This window comes from Scyliorhinus canicula, chromosome 14 (assembly GCF_902713615.1).
Source record: "Scyliorhinus canicula chromosome 14, sScyCan1.1, whole genome shotgun sequence".
Classification (NCBI taxonomy): Eukaryota; Metazoa; Chordata; class Chondrichthyes; order Carcharhiniformes; family Scyliorhinidae; genus Scyliorhinus; species Scyliorhinus canicula.
This window is the reverse complement of record NC_052159.1, coordinates 56189583-56215926: the sequence shown is the minus strand read 5'-3', so window position 1 is coordinate 56215926 and position 26344 is coordinate 56189583. Positions and strand designations below refer to the sequence as shown.

The 26344-nt window shown below is 52.2% G+C and overlaps 1 protein-coding gene across 2 annotated transcripts in view; it reads right to left on the bottom strand.

Moving 5' to 3' along the window:
• The window catches only part of cryl1 (crystallin, lambda 1), a 160540-nt gene that overhangs the window by 59602 nt on the left and 74594 nt on the right, over positions 1-26344 (bottom strand). Inside the window, exon 5 of one of the 2 annotated variants that reach the window (XM_038818229.1) lies at positions 17349-17510. The exons of the other annotated variant lie outside the window; for it this stretch is intronic. Within the exon in view, the coding sequence (XP_038674157.1) occupies positions 17349-17510 (162 nt within the window). The remainder of the gene's footprint in view (positions 1-17348; positions 17511-26344) is intronic. 2 annotated transcript variants of the gene reach the window in all.

The following is a 26344-nucleotide window of genomic DNA, read 5'->3' as shown; positions in this document are numbered from 1 at the left end:
TTTGACCCTTTCCAATTTTATAAATCCCGCCATATCACTGATCCAGGTCTCCACACTTGGGTGCCTTGCATCCTTCCACTGTAGCAGAATCCTTCGTCGGGCTACTAGGGACACAAAGGCCAGGACACCGGCCTCTTTCGCCTCCTGCACTTCCGGCTCTACCGCAACTCCAAAAATCGCGAGTCCCCACCCTGGTTTGACCCTGGATCCAACCACCCTCGACACCGTCCCCGCCAACCCCTTCCAGAATTCTTCCAGTGCTGGGCATGCCCAGAACATATGGGCGTGGTTCGCTGGACTCCCCGAACATCTGGTGCACCTGTCCTCACCCCCAAAGAACCTACTCATCCTAGTCCCGGTGCAGCACCTTTAATTGGATGAGACTAAGCCTCGCACATGAGGAGGAAGAGTTGACTCTCTCCAAGGCCTCCGCCCAAGTCCCGTCTTCTATCTGCTCCCCAAGTTCCTCCTCCCATTTAGCCTTCAGCTCCTCCACTGACGACTCCTCCACCTCCTGCATTACCTTATACATGTCAGACACCTTCCCCTCTCCGACCCACACCCACGAAAGCACTCTGTCCATCGTCCCCCGCGACGGCAGCAGAGGGAATCCCTCTACCTGTCGCCTAGCAAACGCCTTTACTTGCAAGTATCTGAACATGTTCCCTTGGGGAAGGCCAAATTTATCTTCCAGTTCCCCCAGGCCCGCAAACCTCCCGCCAATAAACAGGTCCCTCAATTTGCTGATGCCCGCCCTTTGCCACCCCCTAAATCACCAATCCTTGTTCCCCGGGATGAACCGATGTTTGCCACCCAGTGGAGCCTCCATCGAGCCCCCTGTTTCCCCCCCCGATGCAGTCTCCACTGTCCCCAGATTCTTAGGGTCGCCGCCACCACCGGGCTCGTGGTAAACCTCTTAGGGGAGAGCGGCAACGGTGCAGTTACCATGGCCCCCAGGCTCGTACCTCTACATGACACCATCTCCATTCTTTTCCACGCCGCCCCTCCCCCCTCCATCACCCATTTACGCACCATTGACACATTGGCTGCCCAATAGTACCCCAGAAAGTTGGGCAGCGCCAGCCCGCCTCTATCCCTCCCTCGCTCCAAGAACACCCTCTTCACTCTCGGAGTCCCATGTGCCCACACAAAGCTCAAAATACTGCTAGTCACTCTCCTAAAGAAGGCCCTGGGAATAAAGATGGGCAGGCACTGAAAGAGGAACAAGAACCTCGGAAGCACCGTCATTTTGACGGACTGTGCCCTCCCCGCCAACGATAATGGCAGCATGTCCCACCTCTTGAACTCCTCCTCCATCTGATCTACAAGTCTGGTGAAGTTATGCTTGTGAAGAGTCCCCCAGTCCCTGGCCACCTGCACCCCCAGGTACCTAAAGCTCTCCCCTACCCGCCTAAGCGGGAGCCTACCAATTCCTTCCTCCTGGTCTCCAGGGTGCACCACAAACACCTCGCTCTTGCCTAAATTTAATTTATAACCTGAAAGGTCCCAAACTCAGCTAGCAACTCCATCACTCCCGGCATCCCTCCCACCGGGTCCGCCACATACAGTAACAGGTCATCGGCATACAACGACACCCTATGTTCCTCTCCACCTCGCGCCAAGCCTTTCCACCTCTCTGAATCCCTCAACGCCATCGCCAGCGGCTCGATTGCCAGTGCAAACAACAAGGGGGACAGGGGGCAACCCTGCCTGGTCCCTCGGTAAAGCCGGAAGTACTCCGACCTCCTCCTATTCGTGGCCACGCACGCCATTGGGGCCTCATATAGCAGCCTTACCCATCTAATGAACCCTTCACCAAATCCAAACCTCCCCAACACCTCCCATAAGTACCCCCACTCCACTCTATCAAAGGCCTTCTCCACATCCAGCGCCACCACTATCTCTGCCTCCCCCTCAATCGCCGGCATCATGATGACATTCAACAACCTCCGCACATTCGTGTTCAGCTGCCTTCCCTTCACGAAACCTGTCTGGTCCTCGTGCACAACCCCTGGCACACAGTCCTCTATCCTGGTGGCCAGGATTTTTGCCAGGACCTTAGCATCCACGTTGAGGAGAGATATGGGCCGTATGAACCACACTGCTGGGGGTCCTTGTCCCTCTTTAAAATTAACGAGATCAGCGCCCGCGACATCGTATGGGGCAAAGTCCCCCCTTCCCACGCTACATAGAGTGTCCGCACCAGCAAGGGGCCCACTAGGTCCACAAACTTTTTATAAAATTCCACCGGGAACCCATCCGGCCCCGGTGCTTTCCCTGACTGCATCTGCCCGATCCTCTTAACTAGCTCCTCCAGCTCAATCGGCGCACCCAACCCCTCCACCTTCTCCTCCTGCACCTTCGCGGAAGAAAACCCGTCAAGGAACCTCTCCATTCCCCTCCTCACCCCCGTTGGCTCCGACCGGTACATTTCCCCGTAAAAGTCCTTGAAGACCTCATTCACCTCTACCCCCTTCCGCACCACATTCCCACTCTTGTCTCTCACTCCAGCAATTTCCTTAGCCGCATCCCGCTTGCGGAGCTGATGAGCCAGCATCCTACTCGCCTTTTCACCATGTTCGTACACTGCCCCTTGTGCCTTCCTCCACTGTGCCTCCGCCTTTCTAGTGGTCAGCAAATCAAATTTAGCCTGCAGGCTGCGCCTCTCCCCCAACAGTCCCTCCTCTGGTGCCTCTGCATACCTCCTGTCCACCTCCAGCATCTTTCCCACCAGTCTATCCCTCTCACTCCTCTCGCTCCTCTCCCTGTGTGCCCGGATGGATATCAGCTCCCCACGAATCACTGCCTTCAGGGCTTCCCAGACCATCCCCACCTGAACCTCCCCCGTATCATTCACCTCGAGGTACCCCTCAATACTTGCCCGGACCCTCCTACACTCCTCCTCCTCCGCCAACAACCCCACATCCAACCGCCACAACGGGCATTGGTCCCGCACCTCCCCCATCTCCAACTCTATCCAATGCGGAGCGTGGTCAGAGATTGCAATGGCCGAATACTCAGCCTCCTCCACTCTCGGAATCAGTCCCCTACTCACCACGAAGAAATCTATCCGAGAGTAGACCCTATGTACGTGGGAGAAGAAAGAGTACTCGCGTGCCCTCGGCCTCACAAACCTCCATGGATCCACCCCACCCATCTGATCCATAAGCCCTCTCAGTACCTTGGCCGCCGCCGGCCTCCTACCCGTCCTAGAGCTGGACCGATCCAGTGAAGGATCCAACACCGTATTAAAGTCCCCTCCCATGATCAGACCTCCCGCCTCCAGATCTGGGACCCGTCCCAACATACGCCTCATGAAGCCCGCATCGTCCCAATTTGGGGCATACACACTAGCCAGTACCACCTTCTCTCCTTGTACCCTACCCCTAACCATAACATACCTACCCCCCTGATCCGTCACCACCTCTGATGCCTCAAACTACACATTTTTCCCCACCAGAATCGCCACTCCCCGGTTCTTCACATCCAACCCAGAGTTGAAAACCTGCCCCACCCATCCCTTCCTCAGGCGGACCTGGTCCGCCACCTTCAGGTGGGTCTCCTGAAGCATTGCCACATCTGCCTTTAGCCCCTTCAGGTGAGCCAGTACCCTCGACCGCTTCACCGGCCCATTCAACCCTCTCGCATTCCAGGTGACCAACCGGATCAGAGGGCGTCCCGCCCCCCCTCCCCCGTTGACTAGCCATAGCCCGTCGACTGCCCGCCCCAGGCCAGCACCCCCTGCCCGACCCAGTCCCCACAGCGACAGCACCTCTCCTCTGTCCCCCCAGCCCCCACCAGCTCCTTCCTGACCCTACCAGCAGCAACCCGGTATTCCCCTTTCCCCCCCTCCCTTCCCCCCCAGGCTAGGAACCCTCCCAGCCGTGAACCGTCCTCCATTGTACTTCCGTGGGTCAGTTAACTTCTGCTGACCCCGGAAACTCCCGCCAATAACCCGACCCCTCCCAAAGTGGGATCATCCCCCAATCTATCCCTCCTCCAGGCACCGCTCCAGTGCGGGGAAGAACCAGTTAAGGCCCCGCCTCCCCCGTCACCGTCTCCGCCCCCCCAGCCCCACAGCGCGGGAAACCAGAGGAAAGCCCGCGCTTTCACACTGCCCCACCACACCCTTCTGACGCAGCTCCCAAATACCAGCCCCACTCCATACCCCCAACCCGACATAGAATACAACAAACCCCCCCGACCCTCCCCGCAAGATACAAAACTCAAACAATGCCCCACAGCAAAAAAAACATAGCAGAACAACACCCCCATAAATAACCATATCAAAATTGCAAAAGTACAAAAAAAAGAACATAGCAACAGCAGAATCCAGCGCTAAGATATTACAACCGACCCCGCAACCCCAAACCCCTAGTTCAAGTCTAGTTTCTCCGTCCGCACGAAGGCCCACGCCTCCTCCGGGGAATCAAAATAATAATGCCGGTCCGAATAAGTTACCCACAGGCGCGCGGGCTGCAACATTCCGAACTTTATCTTTTGCCTGTAAAGCACCTCCTTCGTCCGATTAAATCCGGACCGCCGCTTAGCCACCTCCACACTCCAATCCTGGTGTATCCGTACTACCCCATTCTCCCACTTGCTGCTCTTCACCTTATGATTCTATAAAACTTGACTGCAAGGAATGCAACCTTCCTTTAATAGGAGCATTTCTGCTTTAAACAGGCCTCTGTGTGTCTGCCTGATAGTGTGCTGGAAAAATGGGTAGATTGCCCATTTGCCAATGTGATCGAGTGGGCAGTTCTTCAATCATATTAAAAATAGACGTCCAAGAGATAAAATTGCTCAAGCTTGGCATTTCTTTCATGTGGGACGGTTTAATGCTCCCCAGCTGTTTGATTCTTGCCCCAGGTTAAAATCTGAGCTATGGGTGATTATTTTTTCTCATTCATAAGGGGCAGCACGGTAGCATGGTGGTTAGCATAAATGCTTCACAGCTCCAGGGTCCCAGGTTCGATTCCCGGCTGGGTCACTGTCTGTGCGGAGTCTGCACGTCCTCCCCGTGTGTGCGTGGGTTTCCTCCGGGTGCTCCGGTTTCCTCCCACAGTCCAAAGATGTGCGGGTTAGGTGGATTGGCCATGCTAAATTGCCCGTAGTGTCCTAAAAAGTAAGGTTAAGGGGGGGGGTTGTTGGGTTACGGGTATAGGGTGGATATGTGGGTTTGAGTAGGGTGATCATTGCTCGGCACAACATCGAGGGCCGAAGGGCCTGTTCTGTGCTGTACTGTTCTCTGTTCTATAATAAGGATGCTAGTTGAGATTTAGCATTTTTGGAACCCAAGTCGGAGAGTAAATAAAGGCTATATTCATATCTAGTTTAAAAATACGGAATTCCTGTTGATAAGCATAGGAAACTGGAGCCTTTTGTTGCTCAAAGATGAACTGGTGTAATGTTAATCTTCATGGCAGCAATAATAGATTAGGTTCACTGTGATTCCTACAGTAAACAGTTTTAGGGGTTTCTGTGTTTTATATATGCATACTTTGCACCTTTTACAAAAATTCATTTTTGGTCTGTGGGAGTCACTGGTTAGGTCAGCATTTATTGCTCATTCCTAGTTGCCCTTCAGGAGGTGGTGTTGAGTTTCCTTCTTGGACCGCTGCAGTCCTTGAGGTGTAGGTACACCCACTGTGCTTCTGGGGGAGGGGGGAGGGGACGACTTCCACGATTTTGACCCAGCGACAGTGAAGGAACGGCGATTTATTTCCAAGTCAAGTTGCTGAGTAACTTGGAGGGGGGCCTCCAGGTGGTGGGGTTCCCAGATATCTGCTGATTTGTGCCTTGTAGATGGTGGGCAGGCTTTGGCGTGGGGGGGTCAGGAGGTTTGACCTGCCCTGGTAGCTTGTGTGGCGCGAATGTAACTTGCCACCTGTCAGCCGAAGCCTGGATATTGTCCAGGTCTTGCTGCAATTGGACATGGACTGCTTCATTATCTGAGGAGTCACAAATGGTGCTTAACATTGTGCAGTGATCCGCAAACATCCACACTTCTGATGGAAGGGAGGTCATTGATGAAGCAGCTGAAGATGGTTGGGCCTAGGACACTACTCTGAGGAACTCCTGCACGGATGTCCTGGAGCTGAGATGATTGACCTCCAACAACCACGACCATCTATCTTTGTACCAGGCATGACTCCAACCAGCGGAGAGTTTCCCCCCTGATTCCCATGGACTCCAGTTTAGCTAGGGCTCCTTTATGCCATCCTCGGTCAAATGCTGCCTTGATGTCAAGGGCAGTCACTCTCACCTCACATCTGGCATTCAGCTGTTTTGACCATGTTTGAACCAAGGCTGTAATGAGGTCAGGAGCTGAGTGACCCTGGCAGAACCCAAATTGAGCATCTGTGAGCAGGTTAATGCTGCGTAAGTTCTATTTGATGGCACCGTTGATGACTCCTTCATCAATTTGCTGATGATGGGGAATAGACTGATAGGGCGGTAATTGGCTGAGTTGGATTTGTCCTGTTTCTTGTAGCGGACACACCTGGGAAATTTTCCACATTGCCGGTTGATGCCAGAATTGTAGCTGTACTGGAACAGCTTGGCTCGGGATGCGGCAAGTTATGGAGCACAAGACTTCAATACTCATGCCGGAATATTGTCAGGGCCCATAGCCTTTGCAGTATCCAGTGTCTTCAGCCGTTTCTTGATATCACATGGTGTGAATCGTTTTGGCTGAAGACTGATATCTGTGGTGCTGGGGACCTCCAGGGGAGACAGAGCTGGATTATCCACTCAGCACCTCTGGCTGAAGACTGTTACGAATGCCTCAGCCTTGTCTTTTGCACATATGTGCTTGGCTCCTCCCCCATTGAGGATGGGGTTATTTGTGGAGCCTCCTCCTCCAGTGAGTTGTTTAATTGTCCACCACCCATTTACGGCTGGATGTGGCAGGACTGCAGAGCTTAGATTTGATGCGTTTGTTGGGGAACCGCTTGCTGCTTATATTGTTTGGCACACAAGTAGTCTTGTGTTGTAGCTTCATCAGGTTGACACCTCATTTTTCGGTAGGCCTGATGTTGCTCCTCGCCTGCTCCCCTGCACTCTTCATTGAACCAGGGTTGATCACTTGGCTTGGTGGTAATGGTGGAGTGGGGGATATGCCAAGCCATGAGGTTGCAGATTGTGGTTAAATACAATTCTGCTGTTGCTGATGGCGTACATGCCTCATGGATGCCCATTTTTGAGTTGCTAGATCTCTTTGAAGTCTAATCCATTTAGCATGGTGGTAGTGCCACACAACATGATGGAAGGTATCCTGAATGTAAAGTCGGGTCTCCATCAGGATTGTGTATGATCACTTCTACCAATACGGTCATGGACAGATGCATCTGCAGCAGACAGGTTGGCGAGGATGAGGCCAGGTATATTTTTCTCTCTTGTTGGTTCCCTCATTACCCGCTACAGTCCACGTATAGCAGCTATGTCCTTTATGACCCGGTCAGCTCAGTCTGTGGTGGTATTACCAAGCCACTCTTGGTGATGGACATTGAAGCCCTCACCTACAAGTGGTGTTCAACATGGAAGAGTACTGATTCATCAGCTGATGGTGGCCGGTATATGCTTCCTTGCCCATGTTTAACCTGAAGCCATGAGACTTCATGGGGTCCAGAGTCGATGTTGAAGACTCCCAGAGCAACTCCCTCCCGACTGCATACCATTGTGCCTCCACCTCTGTTGGGTTGTCCTGCCGATGAGACAGAATATACCCAGGGACGGTGAGAGTATCTGGGACATTGTCTGTGAGATATGATTCTGTGGGTATGATTATGTCAGGCTGTTGCGTAACTAGTCTATGAGACAGCTCTCCCAACATCTAAAACGGTATTTATGTAATAGACTGTGATTTTTCATTTAAAAAAAATCTTTTTATTGGCATTTTCCACATTTATTAAGTTTTATATTTTTTTGCCACGTTATTTGTATTATACAGAAAGGTTTATCATGTCCTTCCTCAGTTTACTTTATGTACATTTTGCTGCCGTTTGGCTCGGCCTGTGCTCCCTTCATTAAATACATGAAAAGAAAAGGAAAAAGAAAATGTAAAATAGGGCAACAGAGTACACAATGTAACTACACAACACCGGCATCGGGTGAAGCATACAGGGGTGTAGTGTTAATGAGGGTCGTTTAGGAGTCTGGTAACAGCGGGGAAGAGGCTGTTTTTGAGTCTGTTCGTGCGTGTTCTCAGACTTTTGTATCTGTGCCTGATGGAAGAAGTTGGAAGTGTGAGTATGCTGGGTGGGAGGGGTCTTTGATGACGCTGCCCGCTTTCGCCAGGCAGCGGGAGGCCTAGATGGAGTCAATGGATGGGAGGTAGGTTCGTGTGATGGACTGGGCGGTGTTCATGACTCTCTGAAGTTTCTTGCGGTCTTGGGCCGAGCAGTTGCCATACCAGGCTGTGATGCAACCAGATAGGATGTTTTTTATGGTGCATCTGTAAAAGTTGGTAAGATTTAATGTGGATATGCCGAATTTCGTTAGTTTCCTGAGGAAGTATAGGCGCTGTTGTGCTTTCTTGGTGGTAGCGTCAACGTGGGTGGACCAGGACAGATTTTTGGAGTTGTGTACCCCTCGGAATTTGAAACTGCTCACCATCTCTACCTCTGACCCAATGATGCTGACAGGGGTGTGTACAGTACTTTTCTTTCTGAAGTCAATGACCAGTTTTGCTGGCATTGAGGGACAGATTGTTTTCGCTGCACCATTCCACTAGGTTCTCAATCTCCCTCCTGTATTCTGACCCATCGGTATTCGAGATCCAGCCCACTATGGTCGTCTCGTCAGCAAACTTGTAGATGGAGTTGGAACCAAATTTTGGTACACAGTCGTGTGTGTACAGGGAGTATAGTAGGGGGCTGAGTATGCAGCCTTGCGGGGCCCCGGTATTGAGGACAATTGTGGAGGAGGTGTTGCTGTTTATTCTTACTGATTCTGGTCCGTGGGTTAGAAAGTTGAGGATCCGTTTGCAGAGTGACGAGCCATGTCCTAGGTTTTGGAGCTTTGATATGAGCTTGGCTGGGATTATGGTGTTGAAGGCGGAGCTGTAGTCAATAAGTAGGAGTCTGATGTAGGCGTCCTTGTTGTCGAGATGCTGTAGGGATGTGTAGGGCCAGGGAGATGGCGTCTGCTGTGGACCGGTTGCGGCGGTATGCGAATTGCAGTGGATCAAGGCATTCTGGGAGTATGGAGGTGATGCGCTTCATGACAAACCTCTCGAAGTACTTCATTATGACTGAAGTCAGGGCCACCGGACGGTAGTCATTGAGTCTTGTTGCCTAGTTTTTCTTTGGCACCGGTATGTTGGTGGTCTTCTTGAAGCAGGTGGGGACTTTGGAGTGGAGTAGGGACAGGTTAAAGATGTCCGCAAACACATCTGCCAGCTGGTCCACGCAGGTTCTGTGTGCACGACCAGGGATTCCGTCCGGACCCGTCGCCTTCCGAGGGTTCACTTTCAGGAAAGCTGATCTGACTTCGGAAGCTGTGATGGAGGGCATGGGTGTGTTATGGGTTGCTAGGGCACCCGACAGCGGATCGTTGGTTTTCTGCTCGAACCGAGCATAGAATGCGTTGAGTTCATCGGGGAGGGTGTGCTGCTGCTGGAGATACTGCTCGCTTTGCAGCCCGTTATGTTGTTTAGGCCTTGCCTCAACCGCCAAGAGTCTGTAATGCTAGTCTGTGACTCTAGCTTGCTCTGATAGTCTCTCTTGGCATCTCGGATGGCTTTGCGGAGGTCGTACCTGGATTTCTTGTATAGGTCAGGGTCGCCTGACCTGAACGCCTCAGACATGTCCTTCAGTAGGGAGTCAATCTTGCGAGTGAGCCATGATTTCTGGTTGGAGAACGTACGTACTGCTTTCTTTGGCACACAGTCATCCACACATTTGCTGATGGAATCTGTGACGGTGGTGGCATACTCATTTAAGTTGGTCGCTGAGTTCTTAAATATGGACCAGTTCTCTGTCCGTAAGCAGTCAGGTAGGCGCTCTTCAGTTTCCTCAGACCAGCACTGCACGACCTTCTTAGCTGGATTCTCCCGCTTGAGTTTTTGCTTGTATGCCGGGAGAAGGAGCACCATCTTATGGTCTGATTTCCCAAACTGCAGTCGGGCCTGGAACGGTAGGCAACCTTGATTTTTGAGTAGCAGTGGTCAAGAGTGTTGTCGCCCCTGGTGGGACAGGAGATGTGATGGTGGAATTTTGGCAGTACACTCTTGAGGTTGGCCTTGTTGAAGTCCCCGGCTACGATGAACAAGGCCTCCGGGAGTTCTGTTTCATAGTTATGTATAACTGTGTACAGTTCGTCCAGCACCTTCTTCACTTCTGCCTGGGGTGGGATGTGAGACCGCAGTGATAATTAGGGGCTGCACCGTAGCATAGTGGTAGCACAATTGCTTCACAGCTCCAGGATCCCAGGTACGATACCCGGCTTGGGTCACTGTCTGTGCGGAGTCTGCATGTTCTCCCCATGTCGGCGTGGGTTTCCTCCGGGTGCTCCGGTTTCCTCCCACAGTCCAAAGATATGCAGGTTAGGTGGATTGGCCATGCTAAATTGCCCTTAGTGTCCAAAATTGCCCTTAGTGTTGGGTGGGGTTACTTGGTTATGGGGATAGGGTGGAGGTGTGGGCTTGGGCAGGGTGCTCTTTCCAAGAGCTGGTGCAGACCCGATGGGCCGAATGGCCTCCTTCTGCACTGTAAAATCTATGAAATTCTACGATAATGGCTGAAGCGAACTCATGTGGAAGATAGTATGGGCTGCACTTCATGGTCAGGTATTCCAGGTCCGGAGAGCAGTAGTTCGCCAGGGTCGCCACATCCAAGCATCAGGAGGAGTTGATGAGGAGGCAAACCCCTCCACCCTTCGCTTTGCCTGATGACGCGGTGCGGTCCGCCCGATGAATTGAGAAGCCTTCAGGTTGTATGGCACAGTCCGGTGAGGCAGGGGGTGAGCCATGTCTCTGTGAAACAGAGCACACTGCAGTCTCTTACTTCCCTCTGAGAGGTAAGTCTAGCGTTATGTTCATCCAGCTTGTGGGTGGTGATGCTGCTGATTGCCAGCCGAGCAGGATTCTCTGGCGTGTGATTAGGGAGCGAAAGCAATGGCGTCAGCCCTCTTCCCCATGTGTAGCTCTAGCTGCTCCGATAACCTGAAGATTGACTCAATTGGGTAAGGCTTCATTCCTCACCCCCACAACCTTGGACATTGCCTCAGAGAAGGCTGTCCAAACCCAGCAAAGTTTAGGACAAGCCCAAAACATGTGGGCGTGATTAACCGGGCCCCTCTGGCACCGTTCACATTTGTCCTCCACCTCGGGAAGAACCTACTCATTTGGGTTATGATGTGGTGCACGTGATTTTTCATTTTGACAAACTGGAAAATTAACTTTTTTTTTGTAACTTCACAATGGCAGCAGGGACCTCCTGTTGGCAAATTCTCATCAATATGATTTATTTAATTTGTACTCTGCATTCTGACGCACTGTTCTGTAATCCAAACATCTATTTTCACTGTTGTAGATTATATCATTTATATGCTAGCCTGGTATGACGGCAGTGGCCGTCAGATCAGGCATCGTGACCAGGAAGCTGCAAGTAGGTCAACGACCGAAACCAGGCAGCACAGGTGAGTTGACACCACCGTCCCCCCCCCCCCCCCCCCCACCAATCCACCTGCCGAGATCCTACCTTTCTCCGCCCACACAAACATCCCACTCCCAATCCTTCATGTGTCCCCAACCCTCCCTTCAACCCTCCCTGTCCCTTCAGCTACTCCTTCATCACCCCCCCCCCCCCCGCCTCCTCCCACCACTGTGATCCACGCATGTGGCTAACGATGCCCTCTCTGTATATCCGCATGAGAAGCTCTCCCTCAATCGCCGTGAGAGGCACCAGACTGGCAGAGGGATGCCGGACATAAGAATCCTCATGACCGTCGCGGAACGGACCCTGGAGGTGACAGGGGTGGCCGAGGACAGAGCGGTCACCAATGCGGAGGTTGGCACAGAGGTGAGGATCCACCGGGCCCCACCTGGAGGACATGACAAACAGTGAGTTGACCCTCCCTCCCACTGACCATGTGTTCATTCTCCTGCGGGTCTTCCAGCCGATGGCGCCGGCCCATTCAGAGTGGCTCCCTACCCTGCCTCCCATGAGACTACCTTGGAGGAGAGCTATGAGGGTGACACAATTGATGCGTCACAGCTGTCATCCCCACCCTCCACCAGTGCAGAGACACACACCTCTGTGAACATTTGTGGTCAGGCTTCTGGGGCACAATCTGGTGAGCACAGTTGCTGATGCACATCAGGTGGAGGCAGTAACGCCCAGGCGGGCCAGCAATCAGAGATCTGCTGGATCCTAGGACCCAGCTGGGTCCCAACCAAATGCTGAACCTATGGACCATGCTATCCTGGAGCTGATGGGGATGTTAGGGTGTGGCCGGAACAATCAGAGGAAGATATCAGCGGCACTCCAGCAGGCGCATAGCCGATTGGAGGAGTCCCAGAGACTATAGGAGCAGGAGATGGTGCCGGCAATGAGTGGCGCCAAGGCCATCACTGCTAGGGTGGCGACTGCAGTGGAGAGCCTGGTGCACGACATCGGCACCATGAGTGAAGGTTTCCAAGGCGTCGCACAGTCAGTGACAGCTGTGGCTGAGGGTCTCGGCAGAATGTCCAACTCGCTGGGGGATGTTAGTCAGTACCAAGCTGACCTTAATAAGGTGCTGCGGGACATGTCCCACTCTAAGATGGGAATGGCTGAGGAATTGCAGAGCTTGGCTCAGTCGCACGTGGGCATTGCCAAGGCATTGAAGAGCATGGCCCAGTCACTGAGAAGCATCACTGAGGGTGTCGACACAATGGTGCAGATATTGGGGAGCTGCCAGAGCTGGAAGAGCCAGCAGGGATAGCTGGGACTTGAACCAGCTGCCCCTCCATCCCGAGGTGAATCCCAGGGCTCTATGGGCACCGAGTGGGAGGAAAGGGTGTTGGTGCCAAACCGGACCTTTCCCATGGAGTGGGTATGATGGCGACCAGCAGTCCCGAGTTCCACCCCTCTGATGAGGCTGCGTCGCACAGTCCAGCACACGGAACAGGGCAGCACGGCTTGTGAATGTGCCGCCAAGTGCGGCCAAGGCCCCTCCAGCCCTGAGGAGGCCTGCCAGGGGCACTGAAGGCCACAGGGCATGGCAAGGCAGCTGGCTGCCTCCACCTCTGATGTGCGTCCTCTGGACACACCTAGACGTAGAGGTGGGCAAGGAAAACCAAACATGTCAAATATCACTGAGAGGGAGCTGGGAAGCGTGGGGTGGCACCATCAGGAAATTGGAGCATTGTGGGACGTGAAACATTAAAAACCCTTCACCGCAACCAATATGACACCTCTGTCACTTTCCTCCACAATGTGGGCCGATCTCTGAACCCTTGGCCCATCTCTCCAGGCATGCACCCCCCCGTCCTGCCCCCGGGCACACCGTGTGCGGGTGATGGGTGTGAGCAAGCACTCACAGACAGGCACGGGGCCGGATTATGGCATATATTGATGAGCGCCAGCGCTCAGCTCTCTGTAGGTTTCATCAACCCCTTGCCCTCAACTGTGACCCGCTGACAGTGCCGACACAGTCCCAGCACCCTGGAGTGATGTAACATACCCTGGGAGCTTGGGAAATGCGGAGGACGTAGTGATGATGGACCAGGCCATGTCCTATGTGAAGTGGGCGGATATGAGGGCGTACCTGCCCCCCCCGGGCTTGTCGGACCCTCGCCGTTGCCATCTGTCCTGCAGTCTCTGGCTGGTTCATCTCCGGGATTGTCTTCTAGCCCCTGTTGGTCCGGCGCCTCCTCATTATCTTCATCCTCCTCCTCAGAGGTGGCCACATGTTCCTCATCCCCCACCATCAGAACGTAGCCCCGCTGATGTGCCAGGTTATGGAGGACACAGGAGACCACTAGAAAGCAGGAGACACTCGGGGGGGGGGGGGTTACTGCAGGGCATCACCGGAGCGGTCAAGGCATGGGAACTGTATTTTGAGCAGCCCGATGCACCGCTCAATGACAGCCCAGATGGCCCCATTGACCTCGTTGTATCAAATCTCCGCTTCGTTCTCCGGCCTCCATACTGGCGTCATTAGCCAGGTCCTCAGCGGGAACCATTTATTCTCCAAGAGCCAACTGCCCATCCTGGGGTGGTCCTCGGAAAGGCCGGGGATGTCTGGCTGCCCCTAGATGTAGCTGTTAGGCACACTTTTTGGGAAGCGTGCACACGCGTGCATGATCTCATGTGGTGGTCACACACGAGCTGCATGTTCAAGGAGTAGAATCCCTTTCCTGTTTAATGAAGGGCACTCCAGATGGCCCGGAGAGCACAAGGTGACATGCATGTAGTCTACCAGCCCCTGGACCTGGGGAATCCTGGTGATAGCAGAGAATCTTGTTGCCCGGGCACCTTGTTGGGCTTGGTCCATGTCAAAGTTCTAAGAGTTTTCACATGGGCAAACAGGACATTCAAGACCTGTCGGATGCACCTGTGCGCTGTGGCCTGCGGGATAGAACATTGAACATACAGTGCAGAAGGAGGCCATTCGACCCATCGAGTCTGCACCGACCCCCTTTAAGCCCTCACTCCCACCTACCACCGGAACCCAAAAACCCCTCCTAATCATTTTGGACACTCAGGGCAATTTAGCCTGTCCATTCCACCTAACCTGCACGTCTTTGGACTGTGGGAAGAAACTGGAAATCCACGCAGACACGGGGAGAACATGCAGACAGTGGGGATTCGAACCTGGGGCCCTGACGCTGAGAAGCCACAGTGCTACTACTGTGCTATCGTGCTGCCTACGCAGGTCCCTGCTCGAGCACTGGATGATCCCAAAATGTAAAAGTTCAGGGCTGTTGTGACCTTGACAGCCACTGAGTGCGGATGCCAAGTCTGAGCCTGCCTGCGACCAGAAGAACTGAGGGCAGATTGAGGTGCACCAATGCTTGCGCGATGCCGGACAGGTCCCCACTCTGCGACTGTAATGACCCCGTGGCAATAAAGGTTCAGGGCCACCGTAACCTTGACAGACACCGGGAGAGGGTGTCCTCTCCCAGTGCCACGCGGTGCCAGGTGTTCCAGGAGATGGCAGATATGGGCGATGATTTCCCGGCTCATCCTGAGTCTCCTACTACATGCCCGGTCCATGAGATCCTGGTATGACGAGCGGGGCAGGTACACACGGGGCCTTATTGGGCGTCTCTGTGGCACCACCACCACCTCCTCCTCCTCGTCCTGTCGGGTAGGCAGCCCTCTAGCCTGGGAGGCTGCCACCTGCCTCCCTGCGGCACGCACCTATGCGGCAGCCTCCGCCGCCTCCCTGGCATGTTCCTGCTCCAGCTCCCCCAAGGCAACATGTAGATGTACGGCTCCCGCCACGGCAGCCAACATCGCTGGGTGATGACCAAACATGACGACCTACAGGGGTTAACGACTGGTTGGCACCGTTAAACAGGTGGTTCAATTTACGCCGGCATGACTAGTGGTCACGTCGGCGGGACTTCGGCCCATCCGCCCTGGAGAATTGGGACGGCCCCGGGGCCCATTGCGTCGCGCCGGTCCTCGCCATTCTGCGAGGCGCGCGGCACGATTCATGTCAACGGGATTTTTGGGGGGGCGGAGAATATCGTGGAGGGGCGGTGGACAGGATTTACGTCGACCCCGGCGATTCTCCGACCCGGCGGGGGTTCGGAGAATCCCACCCAAGCTTTCTCCTTTACTGTCCATTAACATTTGTTTTCTATCTTTCTGACTTGTCAGCGTTCTACATTTTAATAGTTAATAAACCTTTTGAATTCAACATTTGAAGTGTCCATTCTTGCCAGATGGTTAAGTCTTGTAGAACCTGATTTGTTATACAATTGGGGAGTTATTGCAATCCTTTTTTTAAAAATAATTTTTATTGAGAAATTTTGATTTTATACAACAATAACGCACCTTAGTAAAATACCGAAAATAACAATAATATTAACAATCATATACATTCGCCCCATCCCCAGAACAACCCAGCATTTTAACAACAACGCAAATTAACACACTATAAAGTTACAGAATAAACACTACAATAATGCACCCCCCCCCACCCCCCACCCCCACCCCACCACCCCCGGGTTGCTGCTGCTATTGACCCAGTTACCTATCTCTGAGCCAGGAAGTCCAGAAAAGGCTGCCATCGTTATAGAACCCTTGTATGATCCTCTCAGGGCAAATTTGACCTTTTCCAATTTTATAAATCCCGCCATGTCACTGATCCAGGTCTCCACGCTTGGGGGCCTTGCATCCTTCCATTGTAACAGAATCCTTCGACGGGCTACTAGGGACGCAAAGGCCAGGACACCGGCCTCTTTCGCCTCCTGCACTCCCGGCTCCACCCCAACCCCCAAAAATCGCGAGTCCCCACCCTGGTTTGACCCTGGATCCAACCACCCTCGACACCGTCCCCGCCACCCCCTTCCAGAATTCTTCCAGTGCTGGGCATGCCCAGAACATATGGGCGTGGTTCGCAGGACCTCCCCGAACATCTGGTGCACCTGTCCTCACCCCGAAGAACCTACTCATCCTAGTCCCGGACATATGGGCCCGGTGCAGCACCTTAAATTGGATGAGACTAAGCCTCGCACATGAGGAGGAGGAGTTGGCCTCTCTCCAAGGGCCTCCGCCCAAGTCCCATCCTCTATCTGCTCCCCGAGTTCCTCCTCCCATTTAGCCTTCAGCTCCTCCACTGACGACTCCTCCACCTCCTGCATTACCTTATAGATGTCAGACACCTTCCCCTCTCCTACCCACACCCCCGAAAGCACTCTGTCCATCGTCCCCTGCGAGGGCAGCAAAGGGAATCCCTCTACCTGTCGCCTAGCAAACGCCTTTACCTGCAGGTATCTGAACATGTTCCCCTGGGGAAGGCCAAATTTATCTTCCAGTTCCCCCAGGCCCGCAAACCTCCCGCCAATAAACAGGTCCCTCAATTTGCTGATGCCCGCCCTTTGCCATCCCCTGAATCCCCCATCCGTGTTCCCCGGGATGAACCGATGGTTGCCACCCAGTGGAGAGAGGTATTGCAATCCTAACCCCATAAATCACTTAGACATGCACTGTAGATTTTCAAGAAATTTAAACCTTTGAATAGCTAGATACAAAGACTAAGGGCGGAATTTACCAGCTATTCACGCCGGTGGGATATTCCAGTCTCGCCAACAGCACACGGGTTTCTCGGCATGAGGGGTGCAATCAACAGGAAATCCCGTAAATCCTGCTCTATGTATTATTGTTGCGCACTACACAAATACTTACAGGATGGGCCACAATGCACTGTTTCACATGTTTGAGACCAGTGAACAATTTTGACGGCAAAAGGCATGAGGTAGAACTGCTGAGAATCACATGGTCATTCATGAGCTCATCTAGGTCTCGAAAAACCTTCCTCTTCAGTTCCAAGTTTTCAGGAACACATTCCTGCATCACAAAATATATGAAATACGATCAACATCACTTCCTATTGTGCATCTACAGCTATATGAGTTATAAAGTTGGACAGCAAAGTAATCTAATGAACAACATGAGTGAAAACATCATTAAGAGTACACTCGGGAAGCCCCCCGTCCCGAATATCCAGAAAATCAGATTTGTTCCACTTCACCTATTAATTTACTGTTTGAAGTAGAATGGCACAATCAAAAGAAAAGCAAGGAATTCTTCATGAGCGTATCAGAAGGCAACAGGCTCATTCGGAGGTCATTCGGAGAATTCGGAGAATTAAAATCTTGGCTATTTCTGAAGAGCAATGTTGGCGGTAGTTGCGCTTCACCAGCCAGGCAGTCGCTGAAATATCCAACAGGATCCGGGGACCTTGCTTTGCCAGTGACTGTCCACATTGCCATCTTCAATAAATGAAATGAAATGAAAATCGCTTATTGTCACGAGTAGACTTCAACAAAGTTACTGTGAAAAGCCCCTAGTCGCCACATTCCGGCGCCTGTCCGGGGAGGCTGGTACGGGAATCGAACCGTGCTGCTGGCCTGCTTGGTATGCTTTAAAAGCCAGCGATTTAGCCGAGTGAGCTAAACCAGCCCCAGCTAGCCCCAGAGTGAGCTAAACCAGCTATGATGATAGCTACATTATCATCATCAGTAGCTAGAGAGGATATTATTCACATAGTTTTCCAGTTTGCAATGTATAGCTGAATCAAACAGGTCATTAATACCATCTTTACACAAACAAACATTGTCTTCCCTATGGACAATCAAACTACTCTGGAAATTTGCAAGAGTGGTCATCTTCCCTCATATCCAAGATATAATAGGCTGAACTCATGCAGCTATTTGGGCATCAGATGACCAACCAAAGCTCTATTACTATAAAGACTTCAACAATCAAGCAAAAACCCGTGGCATTTTGAAGAAAATATTCTTGTAGCTCATTCACTCTAACTGATGTTTCCCCTGTTTATCAATTTCTTAATTCTGCATTGAACACCAAAACCATTCATCTCCTATGTCAATGAGTTGCTAACAATGCAGACTAAGAAGCTGCAATTCAAAGAAAATATAGACCAACGGTCCAAAAATAATATAGGTGTTGACTGCGCTTCCAAACACAATACTGTCACTTTCACTACTCCGAGAAGTGCTCTCTCATTGAACAGAACCGGCGAAGATTTTCTCCCGCTTATGTGGAGAATGGAGTTCAAGTCTCAAAAATTTAAGTTCCTGAGGACCTGGCTGTATCCTGTAGCACTTCATCTATTGCCAATGCAGTTTTTCTGGCATTCCATTTAATATTGGTTCAGGAGATGCATGCAAGTAGCATGAGGTTGGATATGCCAATTCCAAAATGCCACTGCCAAACACATAGGACGAGGGCTCAACTCTACCACACATCTGTGGGAGACTAGACCACATAAGACAAGTGGTCAAAGTCCACGTCAATTTGCTACATCAATCTAATCAAGGTTAATGTCTGTCTCTCTAAGGTGGAATACAGGTTTGAGACCAGAATCCATGCAGCAACTGAACCAGAGACATTAATTGGTAACTTTCTATCAGGTCTTCATAGTAGAAGAGCAAAATAAAACCCAGAATTATAGGAAACCAAGGGGGTACATGAGGAACTTAAGGAAATCAACATTATTGAAGAAATAGTACTGGAGAAACTACTGGAACTAAAACCTGACAAATCCCTTGGCTCCGATAGCCTGTTTGACACTAGGATTTTACAAGATGGGGATACAGAGGTACTGTTTTTGCACTTCCAAAATTCCCTGGACTCTAGAATTGCTCCAGTGGATTGGAGCTGTAAGGAAGAGAGTAAAAACAGAACTACAAATGGATTTGGACAGGTTAAGCGAATGGGTAAGAACATGGGAGATGGAATATGATGGAAAAATGTGACATTACCTGCTTTGGTGGAAAAAGTGAAAAATAATACGTTTAAATTGAGATTGAGTGGCCCAGGAATAGATTTGAAAAGAATGAAAACATCTCAAATTCTTAAGAGGCTCGAAAGGTGGCTGCTGGCGAGCGTGATTCCCCTCGTCGGGGAGAGCAGAACGAGGGCTCATAGAATCAGAATAGCCAACGGCATCACTATTATGAGATGCCGGACGAGGCATGGTCATTCGTCAAACAAGAAAAGCTGGACTCGAATTAAAAGACAGTTAAGCTTTGGTGGAATGTGGCGGTGGGGCTGGGTAACACGGTACCGTTTCTAAAATAAGACTGAATACAATATTGGATGCGTGTAAGGACTGTGGTGGTGGCTGGAGGGTGCAGTGTTTTCGGCAAAGTTGAGATACGGAGGGGGAAGGGTGCCCTGTACTTAGTGCAAGTTTTCGGGAAGTTGGAGCCTTGGTTCAACAAGTATCTCCTCACGGGGCAATGTTCGTATCTTCTGTTTATTTTGTGTTTTGTATTATTATTTACTCACTGGGGCAGGAGAGATAGGGGTCAGCTGACTCTCGGGAGCGTAGTGGGGGGTGAGCAAGTGCCCAGCTGGTGCTTGGCGGGGGGTTTTGGGTCGTGGAGCTGTTGGGGGGGGGGGGATGCTGCTTTGCTGACAGAGGAGGTATCAATTTTGGGGTATCAACTGAGGGTCGGGGGCTCCCAGTGGGGGCACTCGAGGAAGCGAAGGGCGCGGGCTCGAGATTGTACAAGAAAGGGCGATGGCTAGAAAGGGCGATGGCTAGTCGGGGGGGGGGGGGGGGGGGGGGTTTTAAGCCCCCTCGTCCAGGCTGATCACGTGGAATGTGAGGGGTTTGAATGGGCCGGTCTCTTTTTTCTCCCCCGTTCATAAGGTTTATTACCGCATGGACTTCTTTGTCTTGAGCAGGGCGTTAATTCCAAAGGTGGCGGGGACAGAATACTCAGCAATCACAGTCTCGGACCATGCCCCGCACTGGGTGGACCTGCGGCTTATTGAGGAGAGAAGGCAGCACCCACTCTGGAGACTGGATGTGGGGCTGGTGACGGACGAAGAGGTTTGCGGGTGGATTTGCAGGAAGATCCAGGATTACCTGGAAACAAACGATACGGGTGAGGTAGCAGCGGCAACGGTCTGGGAGGCTCTGAAGGCAGGTGTCAGAGGGGAACTCATCTCAATTCGATCCCATAGGGAAAAGAGAGAAAGAGCGGAGAGGGTGAGACTGGTGGAGGAGATACTCCGAGTGGACAGGAGATAAGCGGAGGCCCCTGAGGCGGGGCTACTGAGGGAGCGGCGGAGTCTGCAGGCGGAGTTTGAACTGCTGACCAGCAGGGAAAGCGGTAGCACAGCTGAGGAAGGCAAGAGGAACAGTCCATGAGTACGGGGAGAAAAGCAAGTAGAATGCTGGCACGCCAACTGCGAAAGAGGGGAGGCAGCCAGGGAAATCGGGGGGAGTAAAGAAGAAGGAGGGTAACACGGTCTTGGATCCAGGGGGGGGTGAACGGAGTCTTTAAGGAATTCTAAAGTAAACTATACGAATCGGAATCCCCGACAGGAGCGGAAGGGATGAGGCAATTTTTGGACCAGTTGAGGTTTCCAACGGTGGAAGAGGACCTGGTGGAGGGGCTGGGGGCCCCGATTGAATTGGAGGAGATTGTCAAGGGTATAGAGAGCATGCAATCGGGTAAAGCCCCGGGACCGGACGGTTGCCAGGTAGAATTCTATAAGAAATTTTCGGAAATACTGAGCCCACTCCTGATGAGGACCTTCAATGATGCGAGACAGACAGGAACCCTCCCCCCAACAATGTCACAGGCCTTCATCTCACTCATTCTTAAACGAGGGAAGGACCCGGAACATTGCGGGTCGTACAGGCCGATTTCGCTTTGAAACGTGGATGCCAAATTGCTAGCTAAGATTTGAGGATTGTGTCCCAGGGGTGATAAAGGATGACAAGATTGGGTTTGTTAAAGGCAGACAACTCAATACCAGTGTCCGCCGACTTTTGAATATTATGATGCCCTCAGAGGGAGGGGAGGCGGAGGTGGTAACAGCAATGGACGCAGAGAAAGCCTTTGACTGGGTGGAGTGGGAGTGCCTGTGGGAAACGCTGGGGAGGTTTGGGTTTGGTGAAGGCTTTATTGGCTGGGTGAAATTGCTGCACCAGGCACCTGTAGCAAGTGTATGTACAAACCGGCTGAGGTCGGGGTACTTCGAGCTTCACCGGGAACAAGGCAGGGGTGTCCCCTCTCCCCATTACTATTTGCCCTAGCTATAGAACCACTAGCTATGGCGCTGAGAGCCTCGAGGAACTGGCGGGGACTGGTTCGGGGAGGGGGGGGGGACATCGAGTCTCGCTATACGCGGATGATTTGCTCCTGTACATTTCGGACCCTGTGGAGGGGATATGGGAGGTTCTGCAGATCCTGAGGGATTTTGGTAGTTTTTCTGGGTACAAACTGAACATGGGAAAGAGCGAGTTATTTGTGATCCAGGCCAAGGGGCAGGAGGAGAGACTGAAAGAGCTGCCGCTCAGGATGGTAGAGAAAAGTTTTCGTTACCTTGGTATACAGGTGGCCAGGAAATGGGATGCCCTGCACAGGCTCAACCTGACCCGGTTGGTGGAGCAAATGGAAGGGGACTTTAAAAGGTGGGACATGCTCCCGCTGTCACTGGCAGGGAGGTGCAGACCGTGAAAATGACTGTCCTCCCACTGTCTTTCAGTGCCTCCCCATCTTCATCCCTAAGGCCTTTTTTAAGCGGGTGAGTAGGATCATTACGGGCTTTGTGTGGGCGAATAAGACCCCGCGGGTAAGGAGATCGCTGTTGGAGCGCAGTCGTGGGTGTGGGGGGGTGGTGGGGGGGGGTTTGGCGCTGCCGAGATTTCGCAACTACTACTGGGCGGCAATATAGTTGATTAGGAAGTGGGCGACGGGGGGGGGGGGGGGGGGGGGGGGGGGGGGGGGCGGCGTCGGCGTTGTCATGTTAAGATACTAGCCTGGGAGCTTTGTTAACGGCTCCTTTGCCGTTCTCGCCGACTCATTACTCCACAAGTCCGGTGGTGGTGGCGACATTGCGGATCTGGGGACAGTGGAGGAGGTACAAGAAGGTGGAGAGACTGTCGGTCTGGACCCCGATATGCAACAACCACAGGCTTGTCCCGGGTAGGATGGATGGTGGGTTCCAGAGCTGGCAGAGGGCAGGACTCAGAAGCATGGGAGATCTGTTCATAGACGGAACCTTTCCCAGTTTGAAGACGCTTAGAGGACAAATTTAATCTTGCCGCCAGGAAATGCCTTTAAATTTCTGCAAGTATGTGCCTTCCTGAAAAAACAGGTAGTGGCCTTTCCGACGCTGCCGCCACTGTGGATACAGGACAGGGTGGTCTCCGGCACCTTGGTGGGGGAGGGGAGGGTGTCGGATATCTACCAGGAACTACAGGAGGCGAAGGAAACCCCAGTGGAGGAGCTCAAGGGCAAGTGGGAGGAGCAGCTAGGTAAGGAGTTGGAAGTGGGTCTGTGGGCAGAGGTCCTGGGCAGGGTTAATTCTCTCCTCATCATGTGCCAGGCTCAGCCTAATTCAATTTAAGGTGGTCCACCGGGTACACATGACGGCAGCGAGAATGAGCAAGTTTTTTTGGGTAGAAGACAGTTGTATGAGGTGCAAGGGCAGCCCTGCAAACCATGTCCACATGTTTTGGGAATGCCCGGAGCTTAGAGTGTTCTGGCTGGGGTTCACGAGGGCAATGTCCAAGGTGCTTCACAAACGGGTGGGTGGTGCCGAGTCCAGAGATAGCGATCTTTGGAGTGTCAGAAGACCCGGGAGTTCAGGGGGCGAAAGAGGCCGACGTCTTGGCCATTGCCTCCCCTAGTAGCCCGGAGACAGATTTTATTAATGTGGAGGGACTCAAAGCCCCCGAGTGTAGAGACTTGGGTTAATGACATGGCTGGGTTTCTCAGCCTCAAGAAAATAAGGTTTGCTTTAAGAGGGTCTAAACTAGGGTTCTCTCGGAGGTGGAAGCTATTCGTCGACTTTCTCGGGGAAAATTAAAATGTCAGCAGCAGCAGCAATCCGTAGGGGTGGGGGGGTGAGTGCTTCATTGGGATGGTGTGGGAAGACTGGCTCGCGTGTGGTTATGTCCATTTAATTGTTATTGTATGTTCTCTTTTTGCACTATGTTAATGTTCACTCTAGTTTGTTTTGTTATTATGGTTACTACTGTTTTATTATGAAAAATTCTGCAAAACCTTAATAAAAATACTTTAAAAAAAAGAATCAGAATAACTGGTGGGCCATTTAGGACTAAGATGAGGAGAAATTTCTTCAAAGTGTAGTGAATATTTGGATTCTCCACCACAATGCTTAGTCATTATGTATATTCAAGTATATTATAGCCAAGTTCCACACATGAGTATGGCCTCAACCCAATTCATTTTTTCCAATTAAGGGGCAATTTAGTGTGGCCAATCTACCTAGCCTGCACATCTTTGGGTTGTGGGGGCGAAAAACACGCAAACATGGGGAGAATATGCAAAATCCACACGGACAGTGACCCAGAGCCAGGATCGAACCTCGGCGCCGTGAGGCAGGGCTAACCCACTGCGCCAGGGACCTTGGATTCATATCACATTACATTCACCCCCCACCATCTGGCCTGTGCTTGCGAAATCCTGGCTTGAGACAATTCACACCTCTTTATCCTATGATTATCCCTCTCTCCAGTTGCTCCGTCTGGACCTGTAGACTTAATTATCTACAAAGACTCGCATTCAAAGTATCGTATTGCATCATTGACTTTGTCAATATGTTTTTGGAACCCACCTCTTCATTCACCTGAGGAAGGAGCAGTGCTCCGAAAGCTAGTGATTCGAAACAAACCTGTTGAACTTTAACCTGGTGTTGTAAGACTTCTTACTGTGCTCACCCCAGTCCAACGTCGGCATCTCCACATCAAGTATATTCAAGTCAGAGGTTGACATATTTTTGAATACGAAGAGAATTAAGGATGGCACAGTAGCACAATGGTTAGAACTGTTCCTTCACAGTGGTAGGTACCCAGGTTCGATTCCCAGCTTGGTTCACTGTCTGTGCGGAGTCTGCACGTTCTCCCCTCGACTGCGTGGGTTTCGTCTGTGCTCCAGTTTCCTCCAACAAGTCCCAAAAGACGTGCTTGTTAAGTGAATTCTCCCTCAGTGTACCCGAATAGGCGCCGGAGTGTGGTGACTAGGGGATTTTCATAGTAACTTCATTGCAGTGTTAATGTAAGCCTATTTGTGATCCTAATAAAGATCATTACATTATTAAGGGATATGGTGTTACAATAGGGAGATATTAGGAAATTGGATCAAAGATGTAGTGGGCAATTCAGGGGTTAACAGACTGAGGATAAAACTGCTAGTACTTAGTCAGAGATACCCTGGCCTGAGTTACATTGTCCCATTCAGACTTAAACTCGTTAATGGGAATAAACAGGATACCCCTGTTCAGCCGGGGTGATTCCCTCAAGATCCATTGTCTTGAGCGGCGATGTGGCGCAGTGGTTAGCACTGGGACTGTGGCGCTGAGGAGCCTGGTTCGAACCCTGACCTGGGTCACTGTCCATGTGCAGTTTGCACATTCTCCCCATGTCTGCGTGGGTTTCGCCCCCACAACCCAAAAATGTGCTGGTTGAGTTGATTGGCCAAGCTAAATTGCTTAATTGGAGAGAAAAATAATTGGGTACTCTAAATTTATTTTTTTAAATCCATTGTACTCCGTGACACTGTGGTCTGACCAGCCATTAGCCTATTATAGAATCTGATGGCCACTTTTGTCCGTAAATTGGTGGTTACTTGCATTTTGATAGCATTTTTGTGTAAATGGGTGTGGCCAATCAAAAGCCCAGATAGCGATGATGAGTTCAAGTCTGGACACGTCTGTACAGAAGCATCTTTGAGGGGCTTGACAGAGCTTAGAGAGAAAAAGGAATCTTGGGCGGGATTCTCCGACCCTCCGCCGGGTCAGAGAATCGCCGGGGATCGGCGTGATTCCCACCTCCACCGTCCTCTGAATTCTCTGACCCCCCAAAAGTCGGCGAGGCGTGAATCGTGCCGCCCACCTCGGAGAATGGCGGGGAGCAGCGCGACGCAATGCGCCCCGGGGCTGCCTGAATTCGCAGGCCCGCAATGGGCCGAAGTCCCGCCCGTTTTTTGCCAGTCCCGCCGGCGTAAATTGGAGTAGGTCCCTTACCGGCGGCACCTGGCGGCGTGGGCGGACTCCGGGTTCCGGGGTTGGGGGGGGAGCGCGGGGCGATCTGGCCCCGGTGGGTGCCCCCACAGTGGCCTGGCCCGCGATCGGGGCCCACCGATCCGAGGGCGGGCCTCTTCCGTAGGGGCACTCTTTCCCTACGTGTCGGCCATGTCCGCCTCCACGATGGCCGACGCGTAGCCGACCCCCCCCCCCCCGCGCATGCGCGGGGATGACGGCCAGGTGGCGGGGTGGCACCAAAGGCCTTCCATACCAGTCGGCGGGGCGCAAACCACTCCAGCGCCGGCCTAGCCCCTGAAGGTGCGGAGGATTCTGCACCTTTGGGGCGGGCCGACACCGGAGTAGTTCACGCCACTCCGTCCCGCTGGGACCCCCCGCCCAGCCGGGTATGGGAGAATCCCGCCCCTTGTCTGAACAGGTGGAGGCAGAAGGATTTGAAAAGCCACCGAGAGAGGTCATGAGAAACTGCCACAGAGACAGGCTTTCGGAAAGGGGTCTGGAGGAGCTGCACTAACAGCAGGAATATGTTCTGTAAATGCAAGTATCATTTTTGCCTGTCAGCTACATTAAACTGGCTAGATGAGTCAGGTTTCATTTTTAAAAAGTTAACTGTAACTTACAATTAA